Here is a 21,448-nt window from a genome sequence, read left to right on the forward strand (position 1 = left end):
GAGAAAAACCAAACCAAACCAAACCTGAAGAGGACACGTGCTGCTTTTCCTGTAGGAAGAGATGGTTCATGCCCAACTCCAGCTCCATGATGCATTTTCCATGGGAAACTGCTGCCATGAGGTGATGCTTGTGAGGGAACGAGGTGCATAGGAAAGCACTTCAAGTTTCAGACCAAAGACACCAGGTCGGGGAAAAAAAAAAAACCACACCACACTGCCAGTTTGACTCGAGACATGAAACTGGGGTATGAGACTATTGTAATCAGTAACACAGTAAGAAATTTTCTCCTGTCCTTGGGAAAGATATAAATGTGACTGCAACCATCATTAAGCTTTACATGAGAGATTGTAATTTATATAGTCAGTTTATAGCCTGTAACATTCATTTAGACTTACTGGAAAGCTAATAACTTATAGCTAATAACTTATAGTCAGCTTGTAATCAAATCTTCCTTAGAGAAACAGTGCTATGGACAGCAAGGATTTACAGGTAGTTTGTATAGGTGTCTTCATAAAGAAATAAATTAATTCTAACAGTAATTCAAATCACTCACTCTACCAGCTCTCTCCATATTTAAATCTAAGAGTCCATGGGTGCTAGAGGAGCCTCAGGGCTCTCAAGGCCCTACCTCAAACTCACGGTTCCTCACCAAAACAGAGAGTTTTTTCCACCAGGCTGGAAGAAACCAGCCTGTGATATATATTTGTAGTGAGAAAAAGGAAAACAACATACTGACCTACCAGTGATGTTAAACACCTGGTCATTTCTTCCCTCAACTTGCCCGTAATAGTTTTCCACCACCATCAAACAAGACGCTGATATTCCCAATGCCACCAGACTTGCAAAGCATCCACATGACCTGCAGAGCGACTGAGACATCTCTTGTAAACACGGCAAACTCCACAGGTACCACACAAGTGCATGGGCCCATTTTAACAAAACAACCAGTAAAAAAAAAAAAACCACCAGAAGAAACAGGTCAGATGGGGATCAGTTATCCCAGCTGTGCTCAGAAACTTGTCTACAGAAATCAAGGACTTTGCTGCTTCTAACACTACCTCTGTCCTTACTTCTGCTGTCCTGTGCACTTCTGCTTTACCCATGCATCCAGATCTTTAATGTGAGCAGTCCTGGTAAATTATAAGCCATTTGCATGCAGGCAAAACCCCTGAGTAGAATAGCAGTTATGAACATGTCTGCGCACAGCGGCATAAAAAAAGATGAAAATGCAAATAACGTAAACGGCTTGCATGTGTAATCTCTGAATTCCTTCCAAGAAGGGAGGATTGGGAAGAAACGGTCCAGCGTGGGGCACACGTCAGGACGTGTCCCCACCAAGGTGCGGTGAGATGACACGATAGAGGATTTTGGGATACACTCTTGGGATTTTGTTGGCAGAGCAGCCGGTGCCGAGGACTGCCCAGGGCAGGTCTGTGGGTGACCACAGCGGGGTGCCACTCAGATCCCAGAGTCAGCAGCAGCAAGCTAGCTCTGCAATAGAGAACAAACCCACACTAACAGAGTGCTGGCCTTCATCTCCAACCCCTACCTGGAACGCCAAGAGGTCTCCAGCGCGTTGGGGAGCAGCCAAGGCACGCAGGGGCAGCCGCCAGCGCTGGCGTCTCCGAGCGGCGCTGCAAGACCAGGCAGCCTGCGCCGGCAGCGGTTTGGGCATCTCGGCGTCGGATCACGTCCGATCCACCTTGTAGCACGGCCCAGGGTCTGGCTCAGATACGCGGCGTAACGCTCCTCTGCCTTGGCAAGCTACTGGCCAGCCAGGCAAGAAAGAGCAGACAAACCCAACGGTCAAAGACAAAAAGACAATGTGGGCTCAGAAAAGCAAGAATGCTTTGCAAAATCATTGATTCCAAACCAAATGAAGTTCGAGGAACCTATATAAAGTTCTGTCCACAAGTGATGAGAAATGCAACTGACAGATGGGGTATTAATAAAGCTGATTTCAGAAATGAGATTGCAAGCTGCTGACATGTTTTTAAAACACGCAAGTTCAATCAATTTTCTCAGTTTTTAAACATTGCATTGTTTTCAAATAACTTTAAGGGAAGTCTTGGCTGGAACTGGTTTTCATCATAGTATTGAAAAATGTTAGGACAACTCAGCTAGAAAGTGAATTATAAGGTACAGTTCAACCTGGAGATTAACACAGAGGCAAAGATTACCAGATGAACTCAAGTGAGAAGCAGGCAAAGACAAAGGCAATGTTGGATTTGGGACTTCACAGAAGAGGTGGCAAATGAAACATGTAAGAGTCCCGTGCCCCCTCCCCGTCTAACTTTTCAGTCAATTCAGTGGGACTTTCTGAGACCCAGAGTTTAACTGGCTGGACATAATCATTATATTAGACATCTTATACCATCCAATTAATGCAGAAGCAAATGTAATTGTACTAGTGTTTCTTCATTTCATTTTGCATTGTTCTTCCGCACAAAATTATCCTCAGTTTTGTAGCAAAATGGAACAGAGGTGAATTTGCAAGACAACACAAAATGTCTCTGTTATTTTATATCAGCCTTGCGCACGATGTGCATTCACAAGGCTCGCTCGCAGTGAGGTGAGCTCCTCCAAGAAACTCAGAGGGCAGGCAAAGGAGCCCTGCCTCCCAGCAGCCAGGTCTGTAGATGTGGCATAGGGGAGCTAGATGGCATTGAATGCCAGCTTTAGCAGAGGGACGGCACCAGGAGATCCAGCCTTGCTGATGCAGAAGGATGAGGCACATGGGCGCATTGCAGCCTGGTCCCCAAGCCAGTAAGGAGGAAGGCACAAGGACCAGGCGGTCCTTACCTAAAGTCACAGTCACAGACAAAGACCTCCATCCTTTCAAATCCCCTCTGTGAATACTGCACCCCTTTTAGGGGAATGAACCTTACTGATATTTAAGCATGTTGCTTCTGTGTCCCTGAATAGGCTTCCGGAAGAAGATCTCTGCATGTGGCAGGCTTTGGTCCATGGCTAGGTGCCAGCTTGCCCTCAAGAAGCCTGGATCCTCGTATACTAGTTTTCTCTTCAGCTAAACCCCTGGATTTCACCTGCGAGCAAGCGACAGCCTGGGCCTGGCATCAGAAGTCCTGCACTCAGGGAACGGGGCTCCCAAAAAGGGCAGTATATGCTCAAAGTTGAGGATGACCTGCTGTAATCCATTACAAGCTGATGATTTCTCAGAATGGCTATGCAACTTAAGAAGCAGGCAAGAAAAAAAGTATGCTACTTAAAATTCCTGTATGCACAGATAATTTAAATCCAAATTGCTGGTTTCCATCTGTGCTTCTGACTCTTCTGAGGTTCAGCTATGCTCAAAGACAGTCTGCCAGCAAGGCACCCATACCCAGTAACTACTCCAAACACAGTCTACAAGACAGGAGTCACGTCACTGAAAAATGTCTTCAGTCTTTGGCTGCTCCTGCTAATGACAAAGCTTGTTGGATAATTTACACAGATTATTTTGCTCATCAAACACAAGCAACAACAGAAGGGGTAGGGTTGTTTTGTGGTCTGGATGATGGGCAGGAGTGTATCCCTGACATCAGACCTCATAATTCAATAAAACACACGACTGTCAAAGCTGTCCTGAGTCTTGCTACAGCAAAGAAGCCAATGATATAGTGTGGATACAAGGTCTCAGAGGAGCTTAATTAATTTAAACTGACTGTTACTCCACTGAAACAACAGAGCTGTAGCAATGCTCATGAGTTTGGCTGCACTATTCAAGAAAAGTACATTATCTAAAGGTGAAGTGTCGTTTCAAACAGGATTTTAGATTATGAACCTCCAACTTACTCCCTTTCTCACTGTTTTTCCCCTATCACCTCTCTTTCTTGACATGTTTCTGTGTCACTCTGTACTGTTCCTGTTTCAAGTGTGTAAAATTGTGTTTGAGTTGCCCAGACTTTGAAGCGGTACAATCATTTTTGGCAGTAGGTGCCTTGAAAAACAGCACTGCTTCTCTAGCCAACCCTACCACGTAGTCATACAGAAGTGCATTTCTTAAACTAATTCTCAATTTCTAACTGTAAAAAAATATGTTAAAGATGGTTTAGGAAAGGACATAAACCTTTTCTTTGGTCAGAAAATAGTCTTATTAATAGTCCATAGATTAATGTCTTATGACTTGTCTATACTGGGACACGCTAAGGTCTGAAGGTGTTTTATCAGTAAGTTCTTAGTGCTAAACCCATTCTCTTCTATTGACATAATCTCTTACATTGATGGATTATAATCTGTCCAAAGCTTGGAATCATCTTACATGATTTTGTTATACTGGTGTAAAAAAGCAAAAAATCTTCAGCATACAACCAGTAGCTTTACATCATTTTTTTTGGTATTAAAAATAAAATAAAAAAAGTTTAGTTTAAATCTTTTACATAATTTTGTTTCCTTTTTGGCATGATTCTGTAAGGAATTGGGCCGGGACCAAAAGCCAACAGACTTCAAGGCTGCTCAGACCCAGCCATCAGACAGAATGGGGACATCCCTCCCATCTTGCCTCAATGCAGCTGGTAATAGCTTGAGCAATTTTTGGTAAATCTAAAATATCCTTCAGCTGAGAAGGACTGAGAGTTACCTCTAGAAATCTGTACAGCATGACCTCCAGTTTGAAAGAAAATGGAAAAACTGGGAGGGGGAAGAAACAAATGCCCCCAGCATTGTGCCAGGGTTTGGGGACAGCAAGATTTGGCATCTTGCTCTGCTGTTCTGTTAAATGATTACTGAGTCAGGGTACAGCTGAGCCCCATGCACTTATTTAACATCCTGCTGCCATCAGTCTGTTCATTTGTGGGGGTTTTTTATGTATGGAGAGGAGTAGGGGGACTTTAAAACACCAGGAGATGCCATCAGCAGCCATTCACTCCTCGAGGGCTCGTTGTGCCACCATCACTGCCTACCTCACTGGAGGGACGGGGATAATAAGCTCAGTCCCCGACTGCTTCTCAGAAACCTCCTTATGGGAGGGTTGGGGGCTTTTTTTGCCTATAAAGTTGCAGGGAGGTAAAAGCCACTGGAGAGGCAGCAGGGAGTCGTCCCAGCACAACGTGCCAGATGCTGCCGGTGCAACGTGCTTCCATCCTTGAGACTCCCCTTAATGCACCTACCAGGCAACGATGCTCCTCAAAAAGAGCCAGGAGTCGCCTTGTATGGAGAAAACCATCACGGCCCCAAGATGAAAAACACCGTGGAAGACTGATGCAACCCACTTTGGGAACCCTGCCACAGCATGTCCAGCAGGGCCAAGAACAGCTCACGTAGTGCTGCCAGTCCTGGGGACGAGGAACCCACCTCTGAGGGGTCTGGGCAGGCAGCACGCTGACCTACCCACCCTGATACCACTAACAGAAGCCAACAGTGGAGTTGAACCACAGTAAAAGATGCACTAAAGAAACTGGCATATTGAAAAGAGATGCACAAAGTTAATTATAAGGATTAAGTGAATAATTTACTGTTGATTCTAATTTTAACTGAAAATGAAAAGCAAATTTTGCCCGAAATCAAACAAAAATCGATGTTTCCCTCTGTTTTTGCTCTTAAAAACTGAATCCTGAAACAATTCAGTGTTAAAGACAAGATTCCTCTGGTCTAAAACACTCAGCCTGGAAAAGAGGGAAGTGTTGATGATGGAGAAAGATGCTGCTACTCCCCCTTTCCCAGCAAAACCTTTTCTCTCTTTATCTGAGCTCTGAAATGAGCTCTCCAGTTCCCACGCTATGAAGTGTGTTGAGCTGGCTTTGCGGAAAAGGTAGGATGAGGGTGAAGAAACTTTCATCCTCTCCTGCTGATTCAGTTTTCTCTTTTGTATATGGTTTTTGAACTTCTGGTGCAACAGAGAGGTTGAGGTGTCCTTAACCTCCCTCTACCACCGTTGCGCTTCCCATTGCAGATGCACTCCATGACCACATCCTTCCTAAAATGAAAGCATGAACCTGTTGATTGCCCTGGATCTAGCTCATTATTTTATTTAGTTATTTTTTATCCTCAATTTTTTTCCATATTTCAGGCTGATTTAACAGATGACTATGCCACTCATCCAACCTCCTGCTCCAGAAAGTACCATACCTGCATCCAGAGGGCTCTTCCCAGAGTACACATATATTCTTACTGCCCACAAAATTGATTGAGGGAAAAAAATAACCTTGTTTTAAAAGATTTAATGGGATCTCATTTCTGTATTCATATAAATTATTTAGATTAGCACAAACATGAATTCTGCAGTTGAGGAAAAAAATTACATTTTATTGCACTAAAGAAGCTGTTTTGATGTTTGATTAGGTTTTCTTTGAACTCGGCAATTTTTCAAAAAACATACTCCATTTTACTGGGTTTAACCTCTCTGACATAATCTTTGAAGGCCCCCATTTCTTTCTCATTATATTAAAAAGCCATTTCTGTTGTGTGCTACATAAGGATTTGTTTAGTTTATTAAAAAAAAAACCCACAACTTTCTCTTTTGTTAATATTTTAGGTTTTTCAGGACAGTGAATATTCCTTCTTGTACAAGTGTGAAATGCTTAACACAAAGCAGATACTACCCCCTAACTAATAAAAAAATAGAATAAACAACATCAGATTTTGGTCAAGGCATGAACTGCATCATGACCAAAGGCGGCAGTTCTTTTTACTTTAAGAACTGAAACTCTTTTCCCCTGGAAATTTGTGCAGGCTCTGGAAAATAAATATTCATGGAAAAAAATGACCCTGTAGTTCTCCTGTGAAAAACTCCCACCTTCTGTATAACCTATATCAGTTAAACATACTGCACCCAAACAGCACAACAGCCCGTGGGATGGAGAAAAGGACTTTGCCTTGGTCTGTGTTGTAGAGAAGGGACCATGCTCTGCCTGATATCCTTCATTTTTATTTGGCATTTTGAGACTACCTGAAGCTATTGATCTAATTAATGTATTTGACATATCGGCCATGAAGTAGGTTCTTGACAACACACTCAATTACATTTAATCCTAAAAGAAGAAGAAACAAGATTCTCTAGCTATACTAACACAGCATTTTCTCCAGAAAACCAGCACGGAAGTTTTTTATTTGGGTTTTTTTGATTGTTTGTTTGTTTTTAAATCAGATTTGTTTTTTTAATTCTGTTTTCTGGAGAAAATGGCCCCACTAAATACAGGTGAGTTTTCAGTAAAGCTCCCCTCACAGTCATGTATTGAAACATCAGAACAAAGCAGCATTGGGTCTTGACTTTTTTCAAAACACAATTGTGTCACTGTAAGGAAAGAGGGAAGAAAAATCTGGGACATTTTCACACCTGAAAATCTAGCTGCTACACCTTGAAAAATGGAAATGCCAGTACACCAGTCTGGGGATGCTGAATAACTTGGAATGTGACCGTGAACCCTCTTCTCTAACCTATCTCTAAACTTACCCTATTTTCTGGAGCTCACAGACATCAGACATCAGTTTCCCCCATCCACAGTGAGGAGGTCCCAGGGCTGATAACATTGCAGCGATAGACCCCAAATTTCTGCAGTGTGCTGGAACTTGATTTTCTCAAGAACACAGCATGCACGGGCAAAGACAACATAGCTGGAATTTAACAGTTTAAGTAGTAATTAAATTGAGCAGAGAGTAGTACAAAGGCTTGGGTTTAGTTTGGGTGGAGGGACGGTGCCTTCATCGCTTTGCCATCGCTATCCTGGCTGCGCTGCAGCCTGTGGCCAGAACCCTCCTCTTCAGTAAAGCACATGGAAGAAATCGTCCCTCTGTCACTAGGATATTACTAATAGTGCATCTGCTTTCTGGGGAAGAGAGACCTCCACATCCAGGCTGATAATCAGACATGGTCATTTCAGTGGGATCCTCACCTGAACACAAGACGTGGGCAGTGACACAGTCCCTACAGTGGGTTCCTACAGCTCAGCCATCTCACGACAGGCACAAAAGAGCACGTGGGTATGTCCAAACCAGTGTTACACCAGTTTCTTCCATGGTGTCCAGCTCGGGAGGAAGAGCTGGGCTGGACCAGCTGGCATTGCTGGATGGCTTCGCTTCTCCGTGCTGCCCAGCAGTCGCACATCCCACTGAAGTCAAGGGGCTCTGCGCTTGCTGACAACCATGAAAATAAGACAGCTGGTCTTGTGAGCACTGAATTAAAAAAAAAAAAAAAAAAAGGACAAAAAAGGAAAAAAAAAAAAAGCGCTGTTCTCCACTTTTGCATGGTTTTAAAGCAATTTTCCAAAACAGACATCACTGCGATAGCATCTTTGTTCAGGCTGTAAATCAGCAGTAAGGAGATGAAAATTCAATCCGAGGCTCTCAATAACACTACCCAAGAGAAGAAGATAAAGAGCAAAAGGAATCGGACCTCAGTCTCAGCCTTGCACTCCGGCAGATTTCAAGAGGATAACCGTCAGAAAATTGGCCATTAAAGTCAAGTATCTGAGTGCCTGCTGACAGACGGGAACGCACCGCCGAACGACCCAGGGCCAAACTACCAGAAGTATCTCAGCGGTTCAGGAAAATGTCACGGCTAATCTCGAGGCAGATGAAGTATCTAAAAGCAATAAGTAGGTTAGTGCTCCATGGTCTGGAGCCAGCAGCCGGTCACAAATGACCCGCAGAAATTCGGGCAGAGAGTCCAAGCAGCACTTTGGTTTCAGAAATGACCTCAGACAATGCGTATATGCTCCAAAATGATTTGGACGTTAAAGAGTAATACCAAATTGTTTTATTTAAAGTAATCTTTATGACAGAATAATGAATTAGAAAAATAAATGATTTGTCTAACGCTCAAAGAAGGTAAAATAGAGGATTTGGGGGCAGGGAGCAGATGGAGCACAGAACTGCAACAGAATACAGAAGGATAGGAGCATCCAAGTACCTGACAGCGCAAGTCAGGTATTTTAAAAGAGATTTTTACGTACTTTGTTGGTATAATTGTGTGGACATTCTTTGACCTCATATGACATTTTTTTTTTTCCATGCTCTGAAACTAGTGTGGGCTGTGTGGGGAGAGCAGAGCGGAGAAGGGAGAGGATGACATGGGCGAGAGCAGGGAGACAAGAGGACAACCTCCCGCAGTTCGCCTCCCCTCTTCATCCTTCTGTCTCGCCCATTGTTCGAGTACTAAATTTGGCTTAAGCTGGAGGGAAAGGATATCAAGTGCCTAACAAATACTCTAAGGGAGAAAATGGCTAAATTGAATTTTCTTGTAACGTGGCAGAACGCTGGCGAAGACCCACTCTGCTGCTCTGTGCTGCCCTTCAGCAGCGGCCCCAGGGGCACCCAGCTGCAAAGACAATCCCTGCTCTGCATTAAGATGATAAAATGAGAAAAAAAACCCCAAACCCTCAGTAGAAAAAAAACAGCTGAAATAAACAAACAGGAATAATAACACTGAAGAGAGGATCTTTAGATTAAAAATTAATGGCAGCTAGCTAACGGGCACTAGCACATTGCTGCAGGGCTCCCACATACCCGTGCGGGGACTTGCTTGAACAGAGAGGACGCAGAGGATGGATGCAAGAAGGCATTGGGGAGATAACACAGTATTAGAGAAGCAGATAGCATAAACAGGGAAGATTTTGATTAAAAAAAAAAAAATCCACCAACCCTCAAGCCCTCCGGTGCTGACTCTACATGACAAATTTTGAATTCACCAAAGTGGATCAGTTTTCTTTAGACTTCAGTCGAACCAGGGTTTTACCCTGCCAAAAATATCGACAGTAAACGGTTTGGAGGAAAAATGTCACATATTAAAAGAAAAAGATAAATATTTAAAAGAACAAAGCAAATATAATTCCTTAATTCCCACTGAGGGAAATGTGTATAAGAGAAACAGAATTGTATCTACCAAGGAGGATATTTGATTTATTCTAAGAAAAGAAAATGTCTGTATTTCCAGCACAGCACGTGCCTTTCCCATACAAGCTTCCTAAGAGACCAACAGCTGTCCCTAACCTGCCCCAGTAACACGCCTGTGACTGTCATTTACCATTCTGTTCCTATTATTAAAATTAAAGGGACATTACCATCCTGGAGGATGCAGGGAACGGAGCAGGAATCCTGCCACCTCCTGGCTCAGGAAGCTACGAAGCCCGTTTGGCAACGCTGAACCTTTCCACATGGACATAATTTCCTCCAAAGCTTCCAAGGAAAGAGCCAAGGAGCTTGCCCGCTGTACCTGGAGCAGAGCCTGGACGACAGGAGCACAGCCACTGTCCTCGAAGAGGGCTGGGGAAGGTTTTGACCACCGGCTGGAGGCTATGGGCTAGCAAGGTTCATACCTTGGGTAAAATAACAGCGTGATTACTGAAAGGCTCTCCAGACAAAGAATTAGAGCATAAAATCATATTATCACTCCCCACTTGCGCGTGTTTGAGGCTCATAGGTTTATCTGGCAGAAGCTGTCCTTGCGGGGGGAGGACAGCAGTGTCACAGAGCTAACCGATGAACGCGGCGCTGTCAGGGGGAATACTCAGGCCGTGCTCGCTTCAGTTCTGGGTTATAGTTTTGTTTAGAAATGAGCATAAAATTAATTGGCATACACCTCAAATGGGTAAAAATCTTACTTTTTGGTATTTCTGCCAGGGACCTGGTTTTGCCCCTGAGTTATGATTACCGAGTTCCCTAGACAGCCCCCTTAAACCAAGAGTGTGTGAAGAGCTGATGCTACAGGAAAGATAGGATGGTCTCTGATAGCTTTAAAGCTCACCAAGGTAATGAAAATATTCATTTAAACTGTGCTGGCATACATCTCATTGAGAAAAAGAAAAGTGAATAATTGTTTTCAACTCACCAGTTAATCTTTCAGTACTTTAGGAAGACTATTCTTCTAAATATTTTAGACAGGTAGATTATTCTTGATCCCCACGGTTCTACTTCCACACTTGTCAATGAGCTTTCCTAATGTGTCCATGTCATTGTACTCATGCGAGAGCTATTACTGAAAAACCGAACTGGTCAACTGGTCAACTCACACAAATAACCCAAAGCAACTGCTAGCAGTTGTCGGCTAGAACAACGAGAAGGAACAAATGGTTTTGGAAAAAAACTATTGCAAGCAAGGGTTCACTAACGCCCAGCATCCCTTGACCACTGCTAGGGACTACCCAGCCGCAATGACTCAAGTGTTTGGCACAATAGCTACAGGTTCCTGAAAAATGGAGAGGAAAACTGCTGAATTTGAGGCATTCATAAAGAGAAATACAGCAGACAGCTCCCGCATGTCCCTCCACCAGTCCAGACGCTGGTCAATCGCTCCACGATGGGCAACCATACAGTGAGGAACAGAACTGACATTAGAGGCATTGTCACGTCTTCCAGCCAACACGCATCCAGTTCAGCTCGTGAAAATTACACTGAATTACTTGCTTGGGAAGTTGCCTTCACACTGGCAAAAAAAACCACCAAACGTTGTAAACAGTTCACTGGCAAAATCCTGATGTTATGGGCTTGTACAGGTAAAAAGAGTACAACGAATCTGCTTCCAAACAAGCTTTCTAACACAGAATTTTTGCTTGTTGCTTTACATGAATGCCAGAGAGTTTCTAAGAAAATTTAAAATGGGAAGCTACAAACAATATACATTTCTGTCCCTCAGTTCAGTGCAAAAGGCCTTCCCTAATAAAAAATGGATTAATGAAGCTATAAAACTTTAAACGGCAGAACACTGTTTAATTCAGCTAACAGACCCATGGAGAAGAACCCGATACCCTGCAATTTCAAGTGTCTGCAATTTATTTTAAGATGATGCCCTTGTGTCAAAAGCATCTGGCTTTCACAAAAGGCTGGATGGTAATTCTGATAGGATTTCAGCTCAACGCTGCACAGACCACAGCACTACCGTGGATGGTGCCAAGGGCAAAGAAGAAACACTGAGGCAGAAATTTCTGAACAAGTTTCCAGCGAGGATGTTCCCACAAGGCTACATGAGGAATCACACAGCTCCTGCTGGGAATGGATGCTGGGATCATACAGAAGGGATGATTCAGTGTCCAGCTCCGGAGATTCCGATTTCCTAAGGCATGAGGGAAAGGAAGGCAGGGGCAGACCGAGTGGACATCCCCAGCTAGACTGCGGACACGGCCGGGTACGTGCATGCCCTCAGGTTTGTTCTGCTCTGCCCTTAATTCGGTAACACCAGTGAAGCTCCAAGGAAAGGGAAAGCTGTGCTCATGCTGGTAGGTAACAATTATAACCTACATAATTACAAGTTGATTGGCTTGACGTTGCTTTTTAGCCAGAAGCACTGAAGGTGTGACGCAAGACTGGATAAGTAAATAATTAAAGATTGGCTCTTAATTAATGCAGTATTCTATGGCGAAAAATTTCCACAATACAGAACAACACAAAAACAATATTCAAACCCATCATTGCTCAATGGTGGGATCAGAAGTTAGTTGGTAAAAGTAACTACGCCAACGTAATGCCATTAGAGCTTTGTTTAGTACTACCCAGTGTTATGATTATTAATTTAAACAGTATCTCACAAATTATATACAGCGCTGTCAAGCCAGCACCATAAACTATGGACAGACAGGTTTCCCAGTGTAACTTAAGCAAGGAATCGTGCAAGGATGTGTATCTGGCCCTTTTAAATATATTGATTAAAGAGCTGCAGCAATTTAATGTAGATGAAACAAAATGTTGTTTCCCTTACTTAGAAAAACCTTTTTGGACAGCAATTTTTGTGAACAAGTCAGCCTGAGGCAGCCACCAGCATAGCAAATTTCAGCGCAAGTGGTTAAAACTTGCCAAAGTTATAAGATGCCAAAAATAAAGTGTTATGCCAAGACTTGCCAGGTAACCTCAATTACGGGTAATCTTAATCCTAAATAGCTCCCCAGGTGCACAGAACATTGCTAAATAAGCCCCGCTGTAGCACCAGCCCTTCTGACAGCAACGCGAGGGCTTGCTTCATCAATCTCTTGCACACCAGCAACCTAGAAAATACAGAGTTCCACCTCCCCTGCCTTGAAGAGACCCAAGTTGCTGTGAAAAAGGTGTCCCTGGGGTGGCAGGGGCTGGCAGGAGCCAGGATGTGACCCAGGGAGGGTTCGAGGTCTGTGCCTCCAGGAGCACCCACCACCAGCAGCACTCTCTCCGGGGAGAGGGGACCCCCCTGCGCTCACCCAGCCTCTTTCTCCAGCACTCAAGTCCTTCACCTCCACGGAGGCTTCTGTGCCATTCATGGTGTTTTGTGCATCTTTTTTTTTTTCTTTTTTTCCTATCTGCTCCCAGCTTTGGCAGGGTTTTAACAACACACTGCCTGAAATGTACTTTCTGTTGCTCTTTGGATATGATATGCACTATCAACCACTGAATAAAATATATAGATAGTGAAGCTGTGAGTAGCATGAACTCATCTTTGCTTTCCTACAAATACAATTCTGCTTGTATGTTCTTATTTATTTTTAAGACAGTAGCAGGTTAAATCTGCCTCAGACTGGTGCACTTGATATAAATTAACCCCCTTTTCTTCATGTGATTTATTTTGCTTTCATTTTCTCAAATCTGGCTCAAAATACAAATGCAGTAAAAACAGGTTTTTCAAACTCCAGGGCCAGTATAAATCTTTTCATCCAGGCTGCTTTTAATACTGTACTGAAAACCTTTCTCTTAGCATACCAACGCTTCTCTGCAGTGCCTGCAACATAAGCATTGCAGCACACCGCTACTACATGAAAACCTGGAAGTAAAACTGACTAAAAATCAGCTACAACTCCCGTTATTCCATCAAAAAGAAAAGCTCTCCAGTACCGCCAGATTCCTGTCACCAGGTTATTTATTTGGCTTTTTTCTCCATGCGTGTATCTAAGAAGTGACCCATTTCTTTTCTGTATTCACATTCCTGGTGAAATGTAAGCATCCTTTTTAACCACTTTGTCATTTTTCTTCTACACTTTTTCAGTTCCCCAGTGCTTTAACTTCATCTGTCCTGATGAGACTTGGGACCAGAATACAGCTGCTGCTCTTCCCTGAGAGCAGTTTCAGCTCCACGTGTCAAAGCATATATTTACTAAATATGTCAGTTTTAAACTTAAAAGACTGAGGAAAGCACAAAAGTCAAAGTGTTACTTTCAGCATCCTTAACCCAACCATACAGCATAAATTCGTGTAATGGTACAAACTAAAAATGAGCAAGGCACACAGAGGGCTGCGAGTATATCATAAAACCATTTTAGTACTAATTTTCAGTTATGTGGCTTGCTTTGGCACGGTAATAAATCACAGAAAGCCACTAAGATTGCCCCAGTCTTGGTAAAATAATTGCCTTAGAATAGGTTTCCACAGTCTCGGGTCCAAAGCATGATGAACAGTAAATTGAACTGCATTTACTTATTTAAGGAAAAAGACTGTTTCTCTGGTTTCCTTCAGAGCCACCTTTTGGATTAAACTCCAAAGATTTGGAGAAGTCAGTGGCTGTGAAAATACCTCCACGCAGGCTGTGAATGATAAGTCAGCCAAAGGCTTGATTACATTTTGAAAGAAGCAGAGCCATCAGTCATTGGGGTGCTCGCTGCGTTCCCACCACATTTGCGCCTTGCGCCGCTGGCCTGATGAAATCCCTGCCAACGAGATGCCATTCAACTAAGTCCAAAAGGAAAAAAAAAAAAGTATCCACATGAAAGCAGGCCCACATTTTTTCCTATAAACCCAAATTTTATGAAAAGCACTGGGGAGCTGAATCAAATTGCTTCCTTCATTCCTAGGACAGATGTGTGTGGAGGGCCTATCCTGATATCTAGGACTTGGTGCAGAACAGGGTCCCTGAGAGGTGCTCTGCAGCTCATCCATTAAATCCATGCCCTTTCAGCTGGTAGCAGTGAAGGTAATAATAATGCCAATTTTCCTAAACAATGGCAGGCTGCCAGCAACCCCAAAAGCAAAACCTCACTTAGATTGGATTGTAGCAGGACCCAAGTCACTTAATAAAAACCCGACTAAGATGAAGGATCTTTCCTTCTAAGACAGCTCTCCCCTACGTATTCTGAATTTCTTCTTTGTTGGTTTCTTTTCCCATCATTCCTTTTCAAGCAGCTGATGGGAGGGATTTTGAGCTGAAATAGGGCTACTGCTCCGACATCCTTAGGGAAGCTGGGGCTGCTCGTGCTGACCTCCGGAGAGAGCCCACATCAGGTGGGTGGCTGGACACCCCTCCCAGCTGGTGCAGAGGAACAGGGGGTCCTGACCCACCGCAGAGCTTGGGAGGAAACGGTTCACTTCCCAGAGATGCTTTTTTTCCCTTCAGTGATTCTAAAAAGTGCCTGGACAACCAGCCTAGAGGGACGGGGAACCTAGAGCTGATGTGACTCCAGCGACCAGAGGACCTCAGCTTGGGCACAACGTCAGCTGCAGGCATGGGGTGTTGCAGGATTAGGCAGCTGAGTCTTCCAGTCATGGCAACTGGTTTCCAATGGAGGAAGAATCAAGACTTGCACATCTAAACACCCGGTTTAACATTCAGATCCAAGATACTAACGATAAAAGACACATACATTTTGTCTTAATCCAGTGCATTAATTAAACAACATGGGTAGATCATGGCAGGGGTTGCACATCCTCCCTGAGTCTGTGATGCTGTGTGCTAACTTCACAAAGTCCTTTGCTTTTTGAGAAAAGGAACAGATTTCAACACCCCTCTGTACTTGGGTAGCCTGAAGTTGCTTGAGACTGTGGTCTGCCCACCCCAGTCTCCGAGCTTGCTGAGCGTACCAAAAGAGAAGAGGAATTTCAAGCCTTATTGCAAACTTCAAACAGCAGAAATTTGCTGCCTGATGACTCTCTCAGGCCTCTCTCAAAAGCATACTGACAGATGCCTGCAGAGAAGGGATATTTACATTTTGCACATAAAAATCTTTATCCTCAAACCACTGAAATAAGCTAAATCTCCTACGTTGCTGCCAACCTCCCCAGAATCCAAACCAGCTGCCTTAAGCCATGATTCGACTTCCAAGGACGTATCTCGTTGGCAATTCGTTAGCTGAAGCACGACTCGCGTTACCCAGCGCGAGCCTGCAGCCCGCTCAGCCCATCGCCTCGCCGCACCAAGACGCCGCCGAGCCTACCTGTCACGAGGAAGCTGCACCGGCCAGCGCCCGCTTCGTTGATGATGTTGCAGTTGTAGATGCCGTAGCTGTCGCGGGAGAGGCTGCCGACGGTGTATTCCGTGGAATCCTGGACGTCGAACTGGCCGGTGCGCAGCAGCTTGCTGCCCAGGCGCCACTCGTAGGTGAGGACCCGGGTGGGATATGCCCTCAGGACCCGGCAGCTCATGGTGATGCTCCGACCTTGGCCTTGCCGTATCTCCAGGAAGGTGGGCTCTACGGCGGGGGGGTCTGCGGGAGACAAGAGCGGAGAGTGGGAGCTTCGTGAGCGAATTAGCGTGAGCGACAGAGTTAATCAGCCGCTGCTGAAAGGCTAGAGCACCGCGGCACGACCTGGCATCCACAGCAGGGAACTCAATAACGGTGAGTATACAACCTCGATAGATACCCATCAGCTAGTAACAGAAATGTACACATCCAAGGCATTGCATTCTGCTTATTGACATTTTCTGCGGAGTACTTAAAGATACCGTGCTACTTGACCGACGTTATCACTTGAGATGCAGCGAGAGGTCCTGCGCCTGTGCAGCCCAGGAGGCTCAGCACTCCGGAGCCTCACAGAGGAACCACAGACCCCGACACACGGGACTTTCTGGAAGGGGAAGGGGGAGAAAAAGAGATAGAAGCCTTGACTCGGTTTAGATAAAGCGCGCAAGACAACAATGACGCTGGCATGGCATCGAGGCAGCAATTCCGCGTTCAGTAGGGGACCTAACTTTGCAGTGGCAGAAGACGGACCAATGCAGCAGCACAGACACCCCTCCACACCCCATCCCAGCAGCTGCCTTCAGGCTTCAACAAATATATAATCATATGTTAATATTTTCTATCCACTCAGGTGGTAGTTTTGATATTCCAGTAAGCACAGAATTGGCCGTTTTCCCATAACTTGAATTAAACTGCATTTTAAATAATTTAGATTTGCAGCTACAAACTCTGACAGACTTTTGATTCCAGTAAAATACAAAATAAATAAAATATAGCCAACATACAGTGTATGCAAAACCCTAACTTCACCCTCCAATTTGCCTTTTGATAACTTAATCATTGCAGAAGAATAAGGGCAACCTGGACAGAATAATGTTGGCACTCAGCTCTTGTCAGCATAGCTACTTAGATCAGGTAACGTGCATGAAAAACGTGCACGTGTTTGCAATTGAATGCAAAACAGTGAGTGACAAGACATCCTGGCTCTTTAAAAAACACAGCTCATTTTTTAGCCCGTGAGAAAGGAGAAATCCTGAAAGCCTCCTGTGCCAGTAAGATACATGAAATCTTTGCATCCATATTAAAAGACCTGTCTTACAGACATAAAACATAAAAATATAAAATCCCTGACGAGCTCTGCAAGAGAACGATCTTCACAGAGTCCATGCCATGCTCCTTCCAGAAGGAGCTCTCTTTTAGCGTTATGTCTCCAAGAGCATCTTGTCCTCCGGTTCTTCATTGGTTGGTATTATCTCCATCACAGATACTAATAACCTTCAGACTCTTTATTTCCCTTCAAAATGGAAGCTGTAAACAGATTCCCTCAGCTCCTGTAAATTAGGAACCATACTTGCACATGTACTGCAAGCCTACTGCTGCTCACCATCTCTTGCTTAGACGAGAATCCAGCTAAACACAGAGTACTTAAGGTAAATTTTGGAGACTGTCATATTAAGACAACACTGCTTAGAGCTCATGACATCTACGTATCGTATTTGTAGCTCATTGCAATAATCACCATTTATCTTGTATCATGATCCAAGTTTGGAATTACTGGAGGAAGACTACCACGATTTGGCAGCAAGGTGAGCGGAGAGGCAGAAGTGATGAACAGCATCAGAGGTGGGACACGGGGCTCCGTGGTGCAGGATGATGAAAGGGCAGATATTAACTCTGAGGACAACAGCCCCTGACTGAGATTCCCCCAAAAATGACTGATGAAGAAGAGATGACATGGAAACTACTGATTCAAAACCCCATCGATCCCAGCCTGATCTTTCCTCCTTGTAGATTAAATATCATATGGCTTTATATAATTTTGAAGTCAGATGCTCAACTGGTACATGGGCTGCAGTACAGCCACAGAGAATTCCAAATAAAAGACCAGAAATGCTAAATCCTCAATACCACAAGCCTTCTTTCCATTGATAACATCCCCCAATTTTGTGTCATCAGAAAATTTCATCACAGCTTGACTATTCATTCTGCCTAGGTACAGAATAAAAAATATCAGAGAAGACAAATTAGTAAGAAATTCCACTTGTCTCTCTCTCCAGTCTCATGTTTGCCCTTCCTACATAACCCAATAGTGCCTTCATCTGCCCTCACTGTACAATCTCTCCATCTTATTCTGCTTCATTAATAGTTTTGCAAGGCAGTAGCTTTGCAGAGAATTGTTGTCTTAAAGATAAGAATTACTCTTGGAAAAGAAAATGTGCCAGATCTCAGCTTTCCTCTGAGGCAGAGCTGTTTAGCTAGTCAAGCCTGATCTGCCTTTCACAGATTCTTTTATTTTCCTCAAAGCATTCTGTCTTACAATTGTTTGTATTTTCCAAATGCCTTCTAAATCATCATATGTAATGAATGTCAGAGAAATTACTAATAAAATTTACTAATATTTACTATCGTCCAGTCATTTCTCTGCCCTGAGAAGTAAGCTCTCCAAGTTTTCTTTCCATTTCAGCTGTGATAATTCCATACCCACACCCTCTTCAGCCCTATTGCCTTTACCCTCAGAGCCAGCATCATAATATACCTTGAAATCCAAGCAAACTTCTCACCAACTTTGAGCTGGACACAGATTACCCTATCAAATAATACAGCATAAGGATGCTCGAAGAGCATCCAGCTGAAGACCCTCCTGGCCCAGCATCCTCCACTGGTCCTGAGTGCCGGGGGAGAGGGAGAGCACAGAGGGCACTGGAGCGCTTGGGATAGGAACTTTCTGAAAGCTCTGTGTGTGATGTGTTAAATAGCCTTTAGTGGATGATTTTGCTATCATTTTTGCCCATTACTTATAAGGCCATTTAATGTTTGAACATCCAAAACTTGTCTACAATTTGCAATAATGTCCTCCTCTTTTGTTCGTTTTGCTGCTTCCATTTGATGCACCACATTCAGTGAACAATAATTCTCTGTTCACCTCTCCATGGCAGCTCCGCTTTAAGGACTTTTAGCATATATTGGTATTCAGTCCTCTCTTTCTTCTTCCCCTGGTTTATTTACTTATAGGATACTTTAGCCTTATAAATAGCTTTTAAATGAAAGTTTCCCCTGCCTTTAAGGTCAAAACAGTCTTTAAAATAGAGAATTTCCATCTATCCATGAACAGATGATACCCAGTGACAGAAAAAGAAAATTAACTTTGGTTGCTCATTTCAGAGTTACACTTTTGCAGGTAATAACTTTAATGGAAAAGGAAAGGGATGATAAAAACTACAATATATAACAGTAGCCAGAGCTAACAGTTTATTTTTCTGTTTTTTGTTTTTACAAGATAGTGACTTCACAGCTAGCAAAGGTGCTAGTGTCTCAGGCATCTTCTGAGAGGAATGATGCTCAGAAAGAAACTTACTCCGTAGCTGTTTGGAACTTATATGTGTTTAATTCATTTGCATTAGCTCTTCCCCAAGGCTTTAGCAATTTGATTTAATTTACTTTGCTGTACTTATTCTTATCTTTCATAATTCCAGCATTAGTTTTTGAAAAATATATGGAAAAGCCGCAAAGGAAGTACAGTTCATTCTCTTAAACAATTATCTTTGGAAGCAAACAGTCTGAAGTTAAAACAGGCTTTATATTAATGTTTAATGAATTTTTTTAGCCTAAGTACATTCATGTCTTAAGGATTATAAAATGGAAAATGAAGGCTCTCTAATTATCAAGAGAAATGACAGCAAGGATGCTTGTTTGTTTTAAACCAGACAGCTGCTCTTCATGGTGCGGATCATATCATGGTCTTTATTGTAAGATTTGTTAAGGAGAAAACATACCATTCAGTGAATTTATTTTGACTGTGTGGCCTTGAGCAGAGACTTTTACCTGCTGATTTGGTTTCTCCAATTTGCATTCTAGCCTAAGCAAATTAATTAGTTTCTCTCTCCCAGCTCTAGCAACAGGAATAAATACGAAAAACTGATGCCTCTGCTTCAGTTTCTATTGCATTTGTAGCCGCTTTTTATTTGATTGACCCAATAAGAATGTTTTTCTGACAACAATCTATGTCAGCTACAGAGAAGGAGTAACCTTTAGTTACTCTCAGGGAGGGATTTGCACCACAGAAAACAAGAGCAGTAAATGATAAATCAGGTGAGGTGACACCATCTTACCAGGGGCTGAGGGTCCGGGAGGGCAGGGGATGGACGTCCGTGATGGACGGGGTGATGCGGGAGGGGGGACTCACACCCTCCCAGCCAGGGACCGCTGCTAAACCACCTCATACTTAAAATGCCAGTGAAGCCAAGCTGATTTAAGCAAGCGCTGTTTCCAATATCTGATTGAAACGTACTGTAAATTATTTTATTGCCTGAGGGATGTGCCGTGGAAAGTCAGAGTCATTCTAGCTTAAAAAGGCAGCCTTTCTTCTTTCCTTTTCGTTTTTTTCTTAAGTTATTGAGGGCATGTTTGCCTGTGAGGGAAAGTTACTTGCTAGGATTTGTATCATGCCTGGTAATGAAGGCTTGGGCTAGGCAGTCAATTTTATTTTTTTTATTTTGTGCCTACACCTGTGCCTCTGATATATCATGCCCAGGCTCTGAAGATTACTCTCAGGAAAATCATGTGGCATTTCTTCAACTTCCAGTAGAGGCAGCACTTCGTCTCCCAGGCCACATCAGTGAGTAGTTTATAGGTTACAAAGCAGATATTACATACTATGTTGTTGGCAATGGGGTTTGCGTGCTTTTATAACAAAAAATGATTCATTAATATATATGCGTAAATATACCAGAGTTAGATGCATGGAACTCTGCTGTCTGATATGTGCTTGTATAGGTCAATAGAGTCAATATAACATATATAATGTCTATTCAAATATTTTAATAGGTTTTACCTTCCTCCAGTATCATTTGTTCTGAACCTAAAAATAAAGGAAGTCTGTGCGCTTTCATTTGATATACAGCTCTGCAGACTTCCTCGGCAAAGCTGCTCAGAGAAGCCACACTCCTGGAGCGCCAGTAGCAGACAGTAGAACTGACAGTAAAGCTGTATTTGTCCTTTTTTTTCCTTTTTTTTTAATTGTAACAAGGTACCTCAGCAAAAGCTTTTAGAAAAACCCCCAAGCTCTCACGGATTAGGGTGCACAGGTGTGGATGGGGGGGTGTCTTCTTGTGTATTAGTAAAAGACTTGAAGACAGGAGATACTGGGGAAGAAGAGCTGCGGAGTTCA

The 21,448-nt window shown here is 43.3% G+C and overlaps 1 protein-coding gene across 1 annotated transcript in view; it reads right to left on the reverse strand.

Annotated features, from left to right (window-relative positions):
* Positions 1–21,448, reverse strand: part of MDGA2 (MAM domain containing glycosylphosphatidylinositol anchor 2) — a 382,446-nt gene that overhangs the window by 66,297 nt on the left and 294,701 nt on the right. Inside the window, exon 9 of the mRNA XM_075029427.1 lies at positions 16,036–16,305. Coding sequence (XP_074885528.1) covers positions 16,036–16,305 — 270 coding nt within the window. The remainder of the gene's footprint in view (positions 1–16,035; positions 16,306–21,448) is intronic.

This window comes from Buteo buteo, chromosome 6, assembly GCF_964188355.1.
Source record: "Buteo buteo chromosome 6, bButBut1.hap1.1, whole genome shotgun sequence".
NCBI lineage: Eukaryota > Metazoa > Chordata > Aves > Accipitriformes > Accipitridae > Buteo > Buteo buteo.